This window comes from Petaurus breviceps, unplaced genomic scaffold, assembly GCF_028583685.1.
Source record: "Petaurus breviceps papuanus isolate PSGF00001 unplaced genomic scaffold, PetGlider_PUasm1.0 78, whole genome shotgun sequence".
Taxonomy (NCBI): Eukaryota; Metazoa; Chordata; class Mammalia; order Diprotodontia; family Petauridae; genus Petaurus; species Petaurus breviceps.
In genome coordinates, this window is record NW_027186502.1 from 2,501,088 (window position 1) to 2,516,791 (window position 15,704).

A 15,704-nucleotide genomic window follows, 5' to 3' on the forward strand; every position below is an offset into this window, starting at 1 on the left:
ACCAGGAGACTTAGGGATTTTTTTAATATTCTGGACTCAATGTCACCAAAGCTGTTCATTTAATTACCATTTCATGGTGTAGTCTCCAAAAGCAACTATGTTAAGCCTCCAATCAATTCCCGGCTTTTGCCAATAACTATTCTTATTCCATCACTGAATTATCAGTGGTAAGCAGAGGCTGGACTTAAACTACCATCTAAATCCCATTACCCTTAAAAATATTTGACAAGGTTCTAAGTCCTTCCCCAATCAATTAATCAATATTCAATCAATATTAATATCAATGTTAATCAATAATCAATGCACACCAGTAATAATAACAATTCATGTTTATTGAGCACTAAGAGAGGCCAGGAGGCCATTCATGACTTTCTCTTTTGGCCAGCAACCTTGAGGGTCTTCCCCTCCCAGTTTGATTTTTCTTTTTTAATTAGAGGAGCCATCCCTTGGCTCACTTCTTAAAGGGGCCTATTCATTGAATGGGCTAATTACCTCACTCAAAGTGAGAACCTGAAAAAGCTTTAGCCTACAAGGGCCAGGGTCTCCCACTGCATGCTGGACCATCTCCAGTCATCCTGATGAATATCTGGCCACTGGACACAGATGACTCTGGAGGAGAAAGTGAGGCTGGTGACCTTGCACAGCCCTCCCCCACTCAAATCCAAGTCAACTGTAAGCCACGTCATCATTTCCCTGATGTCATGGTCCTCTTCAAAAATGAAGGACAAACACAAGGGAGAGGCAAGAGGTTGCATATGCCAAGTCAATCAAACTTCTACTGCCTCCTTGAATACAACCTCCCTTCTCACCCTGATAGACAACCTAGGACCCTGAGCCCAAGATCCCCAAGAATAATAGCACATCCCACCCCAACCCCCAACACTAGCCCTGCTACCAAACTATCCATTATAGACATTTTCCAGGAAAGCAAATCTTGTGAAAACATGACCTGGCAACTGCTTTCAACTTGTCTTGCTGGGAACTAGACCTCCATGCCACCTCCTGACCCTCTCCTAACTATTCTGCTACAAATGCCATCATCCTCATTCCCTACCATTATACAGCCTTGGACTCAGACTCTGTGCTCTTCAGCTCTAAAAGTGGAGTTTTTACCTTATTTTGCTCCAAATCATGCCACCTCCCTGTCATCTCCATACCATGCCAACAGGTACAAATCCTCCCTCCCCTTTCTTCTAGTTTCTTTTTTTTTTAAAGTAATTGTGGTTAAGTAACTTGCTCAAGGTTACACGGCCAGGTGTTTCTGAGTGGGTGCTAAGTGTCTGAGTCTGGATTCAATCCCAGGTCATTCCGACTCTGGGGCCGGTGCTCTTACTCACTGTGCTACCTGGCCGCCCCTGCTTCTAGTTTCACTTTATGTGTTGACTTCTCCCATTAGAATGTAAGCTCCTTAAGGTCAAGGACTATCTTGCTTGCATATATTTGTATCCTCACTTAACACAGTGCCTGGAATATAGTAAGTGCTAAATAAATTATCTATCTAATTTAATCTATTCATCTATCCATTCATTCATCAGTGTATCGACCCACCCATCCATTAGTCTGTTTATCTATCTTACCTATCATCTATGTACCCATCCATCCATCTGTCTGTCTCTATATATATCCATCCATCCATCCATCCATCCATCCATCCATCTATCCATCTATCTCTTCAGTAGCCATAGCTACAAAAGATCAGGAAAGGAAAGTTCTCACCACCAAAGTCCTAGGCACTGTCAGAATGGTTTTGCTGTAGGAATTGATATAATTTTATTAATGGAAAAGATACTAAAGAATATTAATTTCCACTTGTTTTACTGGTGTACCCTAAGGACCACTAGGTCCTTCCATATGACTTACAGCTAAAACTTCCTCTCTGTTTGAGATGTGAGCTCCTTAAAAGGAAGGACTTTCACTCTGTATTGTCTGACATGTATTCTCCTATGTATACCTTCTCTGATTTCTGTTTTACTATGATCCGGATAAATTGCTATTCTCTATGCATGTTCATTGTGGAACTGGTAATGTAAGGAAAAGGCAGCAAGCCTCAGATATTAAGCTTGGGGCTCCCTCTTCCCCACAAAATGACAAAGCGATTAGAAGTTAGATGGAACCTTATCATATCCCCAACACAAACAACATTTAAGAGAGCAGATAGATCTACTTTTACTCCAGTACTCCCTCTCTCTAAGGAGAAGAGAATGGAGGTCTCCAGCCCCAACTTCTTGCTGTTCCTCCTGGCAGGAATGAAAGTCTCACTTGAAGAAGCATGAAGGGAGAAGAGACTAGAAATGTCTACTCTGTCTCCCTTTGAGCTACACACAGCAACAACCCCACACCATAGGTGGGCCTCACTACACACACAAGGCCCATTCCCCTCGAATTCCTTTCACCTGGGGCTCCATTTTACTGCAAATATAATTGGGAAATATTTTTTAAAATAAATAAAAATTCAATAGAATACAGATAATGTTAATATGTGGTTTTCTAAGTCAATATAAAGCCTAGAGGGATTCATAAGGTAGTTTAGTGGCACTTTTTCTATTTGAAAAGACACAGACACTGTTTCTATTTGAGTTTGACACCATTGGTTTAAACTGGACACTTTGTTAAGAGAAATTTTATTTTATAGGAATTCACTTGTTGGGGGAATCACTGTATCGTAATGACTGCAAGTCCTAACTTCCCTAAGAGATCTCAGAAACTACAGTTTGGTTCATCATTTTCTGAGTATTAAAGTCATTTACCAGAAATTTACTTGGATAAACCAGGGAAATACTAAGTATATCCCATACATAAAAATACTTTATTTACAAACATAAACATATGCATCAGACAAAGCTAAAATACAGCACTGCACAGATATTAATGCTTTGAAAAGAAGGTTTAAGGTTAGAGTTATTCAACCTTTCTCATAGAGGCTGTATCCCTACATCAAGCTGTCTTAATTTAAGTTTGAATCATATTATCAAGGCAAAAGGTTAGAAAGAGCATCAGTGAGATCACTGAAAACTCAACTGGAACAAATTATGAAAAATTATCCTGGCCAGAAGATCCAGGGTGGAGAATTTTGAGAATGTTCTCATCCCTCATTGCTTCAGCATTTCCCAAAGCTGATGTTACCAGGGTAATAGATTCTTGGTGGGTGAATTCATTCACCAGTTCAAGCATCTTCTAAAAGGAAGTGTTATAAGGAATAGGGTTGAGGGTGAAGGAGAAATAGGGATGAGTAGAATTTTGTGGTCTTGAGCAGGAAAAACATATCTATTCTTTTCTCAAGACATCATAAAGGAATTCAAAGTATTTTTTCTTTTGAATTCATAAAAATCAGAGGGGAAAGGAAAGGAGAAAATGGAAGTTAAACAGATCAATTTAGGCATAGAAAGGAAAGGTTAGAGAAAGGGAGAGTTCATTGTCTCTTGGGTTATATCACTCTGGGTGATCTTCTTGAAGCTGGTATCAAAGTCCCAGGGTATGGAAGGCATCTCTTAAATCATCAATCTCATATAGTGGCTGTAGAAAGAGAAAGAGAGAAGTGAGATGTGAATGGTCTAATAGGCAGTCTTTGAGAAGGGAGTTGAGATGGGTGAATAGGTCAAAGGGATGAGATTGAAGAAGATTAAAAAAGCTACAGGACAGGAAAGAGTGGAGATAAGGAGAAATTAAAAGTAAATATACGGAAGCATGGGGCTGAAAGATAAAGATAATTTTTAAATAAGGAAAAACCTTAAAAAGAAGATAAGAGGAGAAAGGAACTAAAAAATGATCAAGGCGTAACGTAAATTAAGACACAAAGCAAGAGAGAAAAATGAAGAAGAAATAAAGAATAAGAAAGGGGGGGGGAATAAATTGTCTCACAGAAAGGAGTCAAAAAGAGAGTAGGAAAAAGAGGTTCAGAGAAAGCTGGGTGGCAGAGAAGCTTCTTACCAAGAGGATACGCCGGAGCTGTCGAGACAGACGAACAGAATTTTCATGCAGTCCTTCCCAGGCTTTGAAGGTCCTCTCTCTATTTTCCACAAAGGTGTTCCAGCAATAAAAATAATCTTAGGTAAAGAAAGGGGAAAAGTAAGGTCCCAAGTCAAAGTGGAAAAAGGAAATCACATTCTCTGTCTAAAGGATAAGTGCATTGTTATATAATTCCTATATTGTTAGTTTTCCATATATGGCAGGTTTGACACACACACACACACAGCCCACCCCACTGCCCCCACCCCCCGAAAGCAGATTATAAACACTACATTTTACACAAGAGGAAACAGATTAAATCATTTACTCAAGGTTAAACAAGTAGCAATTAACATAGGATCTGAATACAGGTCCTTAAACTCCAAATCCACAATATCCATCTCTGTGTCCTATGCTTGATCTGTCACCCTCCATAGGCATTATCTCGTGCCTTTAACTGTCTTCCTATTACATTCTGACCCTAATCTTTGCCCCTAAAGCCAAATTATAATGCAAACCTGAAACTCTTCCTTTTAAATCTCTCCTCACTTCGATGTCTTTTCTTAATTTGAATTCTGAATCCACTCTCCTGATCAACCTAACTCTTGCAAAATATTCCCCCTTATATCTCTAGATCTTCAACCATTCTGACCTTTGAAAGTCATGATAGTAATTTGGACCCCAGCCCTGTGCAAACGTCGAAGTCCCTCTGGCTCAGCTTTCTTGTCCTCACAGAAGTAGAGACGGGCAGTGAAAATTCGAAGGCTTAGGTTAGGGTAGCAGCGAAGGAAGTTGGCCACGTGTCGGGCACAATCGTAGCAGGGACTCCATGATGTGAACCATGTTACCCTGTAGCATCGGCTAGGATCGAGATCCCAGGCAGAGATGTACCGAAGGAAGAGCAATTCTACATGGCAGCCATTCTAAAGGGGGCAGAAGAAGGGAGAGAAAATCACTAGAATATATTGATTAGCCATATTGAGATGAAGTCAGGGGAGTGGAGGGTAAGAAGAATAGCATTACTACAAAGCATAGTAAGACATTTGATTTATTTACCTGTACTTTTTTTAAAAAATACACTTTGCTGAGATTTAAGGAGAGCAGCAATGGCCTGCCACTCCTAGAAATGCTGGCAATATTGAAAATAATTGGTAATATTGAAATATATGAAATATAGACTGTTTTTTGTAGTAGCATATTTAATAAAAATCCTGTGATTCTCCATCATCGCGGGGATCAAATACAAAGTCCTTTGTTGAATTTTCAAACCTTTCACAACCTCACTTCAAATTACCATGCCCACCCTTATTATATACTACCCTCCTTTACACATTCTGTGGTCCAGCCAAATTGACCTTCTTGCTGCATTTCACACACAATAAGCCATGACTGGTCTCCATGCCTTTGTACAGGTCGTCCTCCATACCTGGAACGCACTCACTCCTCACCTCCTTCTCTTCTTTCAGTTGTTTTTCAGTCCTGTCCAGCTCTTTGTGACCCCATTTGGAGTTTTCTTGGCAAAGATACTGGAGTAACTTGCCATTTCCTTCTCCAGTTCATTTTATAGATGAGGAAATTGAGGCAAATAGAGTTAAGTGACTTGCCCAGGGTCACATAGCTAGTAAATGATTGAGGCTAGATTTGAACTCAGGACTATGAGTCTTTCTGATTCCAAGCAAAGTGTTCTTCCCACTTCACGACATTCTCACCTCCACCTCTTAGAATTATTTCTGGTTGCCTTCCTGGCTCAGTTCAAGCCAATGAGGTCAATACTGATCCCCATCTCCTAGTACTCACCCCCTAAAATTACTTTGTGTTCATTTTGTATGTATTTTATAAAGTCATTAAACAGTGATTTAGGCCAGAGGTGTCACACACATGGCCCATGGGCTGCATGAGGTCCACGACATTCCCAAATGTTCAATTAAAATATAATTGAAAAATAAACAAAATAAATAAATAATGCAATAAAACATAAAATTACTATGTAGTTTTCTAAATTAATATGTAGCCTACAGGGATCCCTATGTATGTTTTAGTAGTAGCCATTTCTATTTGAATTTTACACCATTGATCTAGGCAACTTTCTAAGGTTCTAAATTGCTGAAAAAGGAGTTTCCCCTTCCCCTTCTTCCCCAGTACCATTGAACTCAAAGGCCCAGTCTCATATGTGTGTATGCATGTGGTTATGTGTGTGTATATACACATAATATATGTAGAGGCATAGATAGACTTATTTTCTACAATGACCCAGAAATCTCTTCACTCTATAAGTTTACTCTACCCCCTGAGCCTCACCCATTACAAAGTACCCTCCACTCCTTTGGCCTCACCCCTTGATTAGCAGATTCCTCCTGGAGCTTGACTAGCATGACATAGTGGATAGAGAGATAGGTTTGAAGTTAGAAAGACCTGGGCTTAAGTCCCACCTTTGATATGTACTTGCTGTGTGTCCCTGGGCAAGTCACTTAACTGTTCAGTGCCCCCATACAAGATACTAAAACTATAAGTTTCAGAGAAGATATCAATATGCATTGGAAAAAGAAGGATTAATAATCAGGCTGTCCCTATAGCAATGAAAACACAGGTCCAGTCCCATTCCACATTTTTAATATACTTTTCTATGTGTGTATCTCCTCCATTAGCTCTAAGTTCCTTTTTTTTCCCAGCACAGTACCTGGGATGTAGTAGATATTCACTAATAATAACAGGTAGTATTTATATGGTATATTAGTGTTTAAAAACACTTACAAATATTTTAGTCTCATTTTAGCTTTTGAAAAATCCTGGGAGGGAGATGCTATCATTATCCCCATTTTAGAGATGAAGAAATTGAGATGGAGGTTAAGTGACTTATTCAGTCATATAGCTAGTAAGTGTCTGAACTCGGGCCTTCTGAACTCTTTCTAGATCTGGACCTCAATATTTGCTGATTGATAGATTGTAGGGTGGAAACATCTGGGCAAAGAGGAAAGACAGAGTGAAAATATAGGTTATATGATAGAGAAAGATGTGGGAGTGTGGGGTGGTGATAAATAAAAAGAATTGGTTGATTATGTAAGTATGTGGTAAATGACTGATAGGCTGGAGTATAAGCAGTTCTTTAGAATAAACGTAACTGGGGATGAAGAATAAAGTGAACAAATCTCAGTGATCAAATTGGGCCTCCATTAGCTGGTTTAGTTTTAAACTGCCTTGGAAGTATACTCTGACTGATACCTTGTTTCGGAGGTAGCCAAAGTCCAGGGAGAAGGAGGTGGCACTGTCCCGACGTTTCACAACATAGCACAGGTAGGTTTCATGACGACCCTTAGCCCACCTTACATTTTTGAAGTGGTAGAGGAATTTTCTTTGATTCATTAAGAGGCTGTGGACAAAAAGGAGAAGAAAGAAGAGATTGAAAGAATTTGTCTTTCCCTGCAGTCACTGTAGTCATCAATTCAACTTAGAGTCACTGACCACTGGGGTCATACTTGACAGGGGATATGCTATTGCCCCTTTGCTATAGGCCTGAGAAATATTCAGATCTACACTCTTGAGACTGGCTTATCAAGAGCATGGAACAACTATTATTTAAGACACTTGGAAAGCAACTTATCTCCTCTGTAATTGACTGATTCCTTTAGACCCTGGAGGGACCTATTTTAATAGGAGGTAGAATCACAGATTCTCTATAAACTGGGATCTTCTCCAGTAAGCACACAGTAAGTTTGTTTCTCAAATTATTGAATTATATTCATTTACCCCATGTCTTCCTCTTTTCATTTATGCCCCCTAAAATATTTCCTTTGCTCATGAATCGCAGTAGTGAATTTTCTGGTCTCATTTTTCCCTCTTCACGACAAACAAAACTTTAGCAACCTTCTCAGAATGTCATGTCTGATTTCATTAAACATGATTTGCTGGGCCTCAAAGAGAATTGTTTTCTTTTTCTTGATCCTATAAATCAACCAGTTCCTCTACCAAGTACCTGTAATGTACAAAGACTTATACTGGGTCAAATGTACTAAAGATTTGTAAGAATATGAGTATGATAAGTAAGGATAGTGGTAATGATGAGATGGAAAGGATAACACTAATTATATCAAAATAAAAAACTTCTATTTTAAAGTTTTTCTAGATTACCTCATATTTTTCAATATATAAAATAAGTACAATTCTTCAACCCAGAATGTTGTTCAAATGCATTCTAATAAACCTATAGAGAAAAATCCTTAATAAAGATTTTTTTTTTGAGCAATTGGGGTTAAGTAACTTGCTCAAGGTTACCTGGCCAGTTATTTCTGGGTGTGGTGCTGAGTGTCTGAGCCTGGGATTCGATCTCCAGGTCGTCCCAACACTGGAACCGGTGCTCTTACTCGCTGAGCCACCTGGCCGCCCCCTTAATAAAGATTTTTTATAGTATGTATGTGTGTGTTATATATGTGTTAAAGGAAAGAAGTGGATAGAGGCAAGGAGGATGAGAAGAAGGGGCATCGTTTGAAGTTAGAGAGGAGGCATAAGAATTCCTTTTCCTCTCCCCCATCCCTGGTCTATTTAATAAGGCTGCTGAGTCTTATTAACCCTGACCAATCCTCTTTCAGTGTCATCTCATTCTTTGTCCTCTGTAAATTAAATGACATAGTCCATGTCCTATGCCTGTGATCCCTGCTGCTGGGAAGGCTGAGGTTAGTGGATCGCTTGAGTTCAGGAGTTCTGAGTTGCAGTAGGACTAAAGCTGATTAGGCATCTGCACTGTCTGGCACCAATATGATGAAACTCCTGAAGCAGAGGGCTTTCAGGTTTCCAAGGGAGGAGTGAATCAAACAAGGCAAGAAAAAGAGGGCAAGTTAAAACTTCCACTGCATTTCTATCCTGGGAAAGACAAGGAGACAGATGAGAAGGAAGGAAAGAAAGAAAAGAGAGAAAGAAAGAAAGAAAGAAAGAAAGAAAGAAAGAAAGAAAGAAAGAAAGAAAGAAAGAAAGAAAGAAAGAAAGAAAGAAAGAAAGAAAGAAAGAGAAAGAAAGAAAGAAAGAAAGAAAGAAAGAAAGAAAGAAAGAAAGAAAGAAAGAAAGAAAGAAAGAAAGAAAGAAAGAAAGAAAGAAAGAGAAAAAGAGAGAGAGAAAGAGAGAGAGAGAGAGAGAGGGAGGGAGGGAGGAAGGAAGGAAGGAAGGAAGGAAGGAAGGAAGGAAGGAAGGAAGAGAGAGAGAAAGAGAAAGAAAGAAATGAATGGATGAATGAATGAATAAATAAATGAATGAGGCAATTTGTTGTATTAGAAAGAACAATGGACTAGGAAATACAAGTTCTAGTCTGTGCTCTACCACTTCTTCTCATTAATTAGCTGTGTGATTTAAACAAACTCACTTTATCCCTCAGGGCCTCAGTTTCTTCATCTTTAAAATAAGGGAATCTGGGGTGGCTAGGTGGCACAGTAAATAGAGCACCAGCCCTGGAGTCGAGAGGACCTAAGTTCACATCTGACCTCAGACATTTAACAAAAAACTGGCTGTGTGACCTTGGGCAAGTCACAACCCCAATTGCCCTACCTTCCCTTCTCCAAAAAAAAAAGGCAAAAAGATAAAATAAAATAAGGGGATCAGATTCAGAGGTATCAAATTCAAGGCCATCAAAATTCCTGAGTACTATCCAAACCAGACTAAAATGCAATTGGGAAACATTAAACAGAATAAATAAAAATACAGCAAAACATAATGTAAATTTGTGTGCCAATATGCATGCTACAGGGATCTGTTTCTGCTTGAGTTTGACACCATTGAATTAGATGACATTTAAAGTCTTTCTGTGGTCCTAATAGTCTATGAGTTTGTGAAATTAACATTTCTCCTGCCAACTTGCAGAATCTCTTCATAGACTTTTTCTCATTCTCCATACAGATTAGTAAGTCTTTTTATAGTAGCTCTTCCTGTCACAAGTAAAATGAGCTGCATGACCTTTCATCTTTCTTTGGGTTTCTCACCTCCCTCTTACTCTATCTCCCAGCCCTCTACATTACCAGCTAGACAGCAGGAACTTTCTATTTCTTACAGGTTTTATAATAGAAAAATATTCCCTCTATGTATCTTGTCAGAATGAAGAGTATTTTTTAAGACAGTTTTTAAATGTTCAAATTGTCATCTACCCTGAACAGCTGTGCTCCCTGAGGTAGAACACTAGCTGCTTCCTTAACAATGCAAACCAGAATCAAATGGGTTTAAAATAGCTTAATATAGTGATTCTCTCCTATAGTGGCCAACTTGAGTGAATATTGCAGAGATTTTATATTTCCCTTGGGAGACTTGCATTAGATCAGTGGTCCCCAACCTTCTTGAGTAAAAGGACTTCCTCCTAACATTAAAAAAAAAAATCTCATGGACTCTTACATGACAGAAGTTGTGCCATAAGCATTGTTGAATGAAAAAATACCTAATGACAAGAGGTTATTGTGAATTAAGTTTTCGTTTTATTAGTCAGAATAACTTCTATGTACTGCTGAGAAATAGTAATACATACATGTGAGAAACATACCACTTATTCAGCCTATACAAGGTGTAATTGCTTATTTATTATTTTGAGTCACACTGAACATTTTGTTAGAACTAAATATGGATCAAAATGACAACACTTGATAAGAATATGGATGTATAGCCCCACTGAAATAACTCCAAAGGGGCCCAAGCCCCACATATTAGAAACCACTTCATTAAATATTGGTCATCTGCCAAATTTTACCTTTATCTCTGTCTCTATTTGTCTCCCCGTGCATCCTTTCTTATCCATCAGTCTTATTTGCTTCATAGAGACCACTTTTTTTCCCTCTTCCTTTAGCTATTTCACTTTTTCTACTATGAAATTCATTGTCTTCCTTTCCTTATTTTTCTCTCTCTGCCCAGTCTTATCAAAAGTCTCTTCCCCTGTTATCTAATTTGCATTTCATTAGAAACAAGCACTGAACTCTCCCACATAGAAGTAGCTCTAGCCCAAGCACTATCGACCAACACCTGAACTTTAAGAAGGAGATAACCACAGGGGCGGCCAGGTAGCACAGCGAGTAAGAGCACCGGCTCCAGTGTCAGGATGACCTGGGGATTGAATCTGAGCTCATACACTTAGCATCCACCCAGAAACACCTGGCCATGTAACCCTGAGCAAGTTACTTAACCCCAATTGCTTTAAAAAAAAAAAAAGAAAGGAGATAACCACAAGGGTTAAAGACAAGCAGGAACACTCCACAAGAGTACACCTTCAAACATATAATATGGAGTTCAGTTATTCTAAGTCATATAAGAAAGTCTTAAATAGTTCACCTGGATTGGTAGTTGTCTGGCATAGGTACCAAATAGAAGAAGCATATGGATAAGGTAGATACTATTGTAATATAAAATGAATATTCATCCTTTTGAATATTCATCCAACAATTCAAAACCATGTGTTGTACAAAATGGATTATTACCACTATTGTTCAAAGCAACATAAAATTTTAATACAGAAAATTTGATAGAGAATTCATATGCATTGGCAATAATAATAGAAACTGGGAATACAGGAAGGAAACCTGCACACAAAATTCAAAAGGTTTTGTCACTGAGATTCAGACAGAAACTCCCTGGTTTCCTCATTGGTAAAATGAGGGGCTTGGAGTAGATGACCTTTGAGGTCATAGATTTAAGATCCTATGCACTAATAAAAATAAATAAATAAGGAGAGGGCTAAGGAATATGAAAGGAGAGATTTAGAAAAAGTTTAACATAAACAAACTTTGAACCTGAAAGAAAGGGAAAGTATCAGGGAGAAATGAGTCAGATGGAGATGATCAAAAAGAAAAGAGAGAGAACCAAAGATAGAGGCTCATCATTCAGATTCATTCTGAGCAAAAAGCCAGAGAAAGCAAGTGAACATTTTCACTTACTTTTCCTATGAATTGCCCTGGTCTGATCTGTAAGGAGGCTGCCTCTTTACCTGTCCATGACTGTGATGGGGAATTGGGGGGTCTTTCTTGGCTCCCTGGAAGTCTTGGGGCTAGAGGAAACTGTTGCTTCAACCACTGCTGGTCCACAGGCGTATCTGTCTACCTTTCAAATCCACACATTCAAATTTAAGCTTACCCTTCAGTGCTCCTCCCCTTGCCCCCCACACCACATACCTTGCATCAGCATGTTTGTCCTGATTTGGGTATCTTAAAGGGGGAGGAGTTGTACATAAATAAAATTGCAAGGGTTAAACAACTGAGGACAGTTAGGCTTAGTTTCTTCTGGGACTGCATCTCTGAATCTCCTGCTTCCATCACCAAAGGATGCAGAAGCCTAAATCCACACACAAAGTTCAGGGACCATACACAAGCTATTTTAAAAATTTTCAGTACTTCTGTATTTGATCACTGTTTAATTAGTAATAACTTTGCATTGAATAACATGCTGTTGCTATTCCATGAGTTTAAAACACCTTTAGGCTAGTACCCCAACACCCCTGTGAAATGAGAGCAAGACATGGATAGCTTCATTTTGTTAAAGTCGAACATAACATAGGATCAGAGATTCCAGACCACTGCTTCCCAGAACAGTACTTTTTTTTCTAGATATCATTGCTATACTACACTGTAGCACTGAACTGTTGCTCAAAATAATCCTTTTTGTTTGTACCACACTTCACTACCAAATTATTTCAAAAATATAAGTGACCCTAAACAGACAAAAGCTTCTTTTGTTGGTCAGAGTTGAAATCCAAGTGATTTCTATGCATTTGGCGAAAGGTTGGGCTATTTTCCGATAGAGAAAATTTCAGTTCCTAATCTAAGACAGGTTAAAACCTTGGAAGATTTTCCCACTCCAAATATTCTGACCCTCACCCACATTAAAATGAAACCTCCATCATTTCCATTTCATTAATCACAACTAAAATTCAATCTTTGTTAACATTATATCTTCATTCTTGGGACCAAGAGACTCTCTGACTTAAAAATGTCACCAATCAAAGACTCTGATTGGTTAAGAAGGTTCTACAAGGCAGGATGGTTAAAAAGTGAAGCATCAGCCTCACAGGATTAGCACTTGTGTAAGAAGATATAGGAGAGACCATGTGTGAATAATGGAGATAATTGGGGGTACCCTCCCTCCATTTCATTCTGACTAGGATGTTTCACAGGGAGTTGAAGTATGGATCCTGGCCACTTCTAGTTACACATATGCTCTGGCTGGGGTATTTTCCATGGAGCTAAGCATGCACCTTGAGCAACTCTGGATGGCCTATGATTAGATCATGCATCGCTTCTGATGACATATGTGTTCTGACTTCTTACTGAAGTGTACTAATTATTTCTTTGGTCCCTGTGAGGGGTGGAGAGTAAAAAAGGAGAAGAGGGAAGGAGAAAGCTAGCAATAGAAAAGGACAAGACCAGTCAGCCACTCAGCAGACTTAAAAGGAAAAACCTTTTCTACTATCACTCCCTCTTCTCATCTGTCAACTGTCAAGTCTCTTCCTGATCTCTCTTGCACTTCCCTCTTTCAGAATCCCCTCCTCCCAACAATAGTTACTGAATGCTTCCTGAATGTGCCCTGAAGTCAGTGGCCTGAGATCACAAGAGTTCTTGAATAGGCTAGATGGAGAATTTGATGGTACAAAGGGTCCATATATATTTCTAGTTCCTCAGTGATTTTTTCAAGAGAAATATGGTCTATGACTTTCTGGTACAATAGCAAAGGATATTCCAGGGGGTGGTTATCAAAAGACTAGTGCCCGTGAAATAAATGGACATTAGATTTGCCCAATTGAATAGGGCATTGGTATATGATAAAATCTTATCTATCAATTAGTGAGCAGCTAGAACAGTCTCTTGGGTGCTTAGAGGTTGCTTGATACCCTTAGTCAAGAAAATAGAGATGAAAGTGATAGAAAAAGGGAAGAGACAGAAGCCTGGGTCATCTCTGAAGGTAGGGGTTGTTGAGACCAAGAGTTTGGGCTAAGATAGAAGATAAACTAGGAACCAGAGCTATCCCTCCTGGGGGAACCAGAAGTCCAAGGAAGTCTACTTTGGAAACAAATTTACAGTGTGGCCAAAGAGGTCAGGATGTCTCCTGCTACAGATCTGACTTAACAGTCATGAAGATTCTACTAGTCCCCTAAAGTAGGATCTAGACTGTATCTGTCAGAAGTCAAACTCTACTGAACTCCCATTAGAAAACCAAAACAGGGGTAAAAATGCGGGCCATCCTAGATCCTGAAGATTATATCCATAGCCCCAACATTTCCTGAGTCATTTCCCCCTAAGTTCACATAACTCAGTACATCAGTAACACTGATGACTTAGGATGTGTCTCGTTCTGAACAGAGGATGCAAAATACACTCCAGTCTTTTTAAGGACATAGCTTATATCTCAAAGCCTCTAAGAACTTAGGGGCCAGCTAGGTGGCGCAGTGAGTAAAGCGCCAGCCCCAGAGTTGGGAGGACCCGAGTTCCAGCCTCAGACACTTAACACCCACACACAAAAAAAAAAAAAAAAAAAAAAAAAAAAAAAAAACAAAAAAAATATGGAAAATTATTTAACCCCAATTGCCCTCAAAAAAAGGAAAAAAAAAAAAAAAAGAACTTAGATACTTTTCAAAATTTGGGTTTTATAGAATGAGTTTGTAGTACTCTAGTAAATTCACTGTTTTGTGTTTGTCCTTCGTTCTCAAAGAGGACCATGACATCAGGGAAATGATGGCATGACTTGCAGTTGACTTTGATTTGAGTGAGGGAGGGCTGTGCAAAGTCACCAGCCTCACTTTCTCCTCCAGAGCCATCTGGGTCCAGTGACCAGATATTCATCAGGATGAATGGAGATGACTCAGGATGCAATGGGAGACTATAACCCTTTTAGGTTAAGGTCTTTTCAGGTTCTCCTTTGAGTGAGGTAATGCCCATTCAGTGAATAGGCCTCTTTAAGTACTTACTCAAGGTAAATTCATTAATATCAACAAGAAGTAGATATCATAGCCTTGGTATGTTCAGAGAAGGCACACATCCTCAGGATCAACTCAAGACTATTCAAAAAGTATTGTAAGCAAGGAGCTAGGGCTCTATACCTGAACACCCTGACAATCCATGTCTTTTCTACAGAAATTCATATGAAAATAGAAGATACTGCTGAGAAAGATCTTCCAGGGCTTCTAAAGTCCCAGACACAAGAGGCAGAACTAGAGGAGTTTTACTTTAGAGAGTCTGCAGTGCTTGAAGAATGGAAGGATCACTTGAGGAAGAAAGAACAAGAACCAATAGATTCTTAGTGCATGACAGTGATGTGTGGTGTGACCATGGAATGAACCACGAAATCCACTCAAATATAAAATCCTCCATTTGGCTTTGAAGACCTAGACCCTTCCTACTTTCCCAGTATTCTTATATTTTATTCCCCTGAATGTACACTACAGTTCTGTGACTCTGGCCTTCTTGCTGCCCCTCAAAGGTAACCAGGTGGCACAATGGCTAGAATACTGGACCTGAAGTCAGAAAGACTTTAGGACAAATCTTGGGTCAAAAGACCATCATGTCTCATGATGAGACTATCATGTCTCAGTGGGGTCTACCAGTCTTGAGAAGATAGGCAAGCTAGTCACTTTGACACATTCAAAGACATCTATAGAATTTTTTAGAGCTTTTCCAAGATTCAGTGACTTCTATGGGAAGTTTGTGGAGAAGCAGGGCATTATTGTCAAGTCTCCATGAATTCATTCATGAGTGTATAGATGAGAGGAAAGAAGGAAGGAAGGAAGGAAGGAAGGAAGGAAGGAAGGAAGGAAGGAA

The 15,704-nt window shown here is 39.2% G+C and overlaps 1 protein-coding gene across 1 annotated transcript; it reads right to left on the minus strand.

Moving 5' to 3' along the window:
• Window positions 1–2,661: 2,661 nt before the first annotated feature.
• On the minus strand, window positions 2,662–15,007 carry AICDA (activation induced cytidine deaminase). Its single transcript, XM_069106058.1, has 5 exons — window positions 14,987–15,007; window positions 7,165–7,362; window positions 4,598–4,868; window positions 3,928–4,043; window positions 2,662–3,513 (listed from the first exon to the last, which is right to left on the minus strand). Exons 1-5 carry the CDS (start codon window positions 15,005–15,007, stop codon window positions 3,460–3,462), a joined length of 660 nt encoding a protein of 219 aa, XP_068962159.1. The 3' UTR covers window positions 2,662–3,459.
• Window positions 15,008–15,704: the final 697 nt, after the last annotated feature.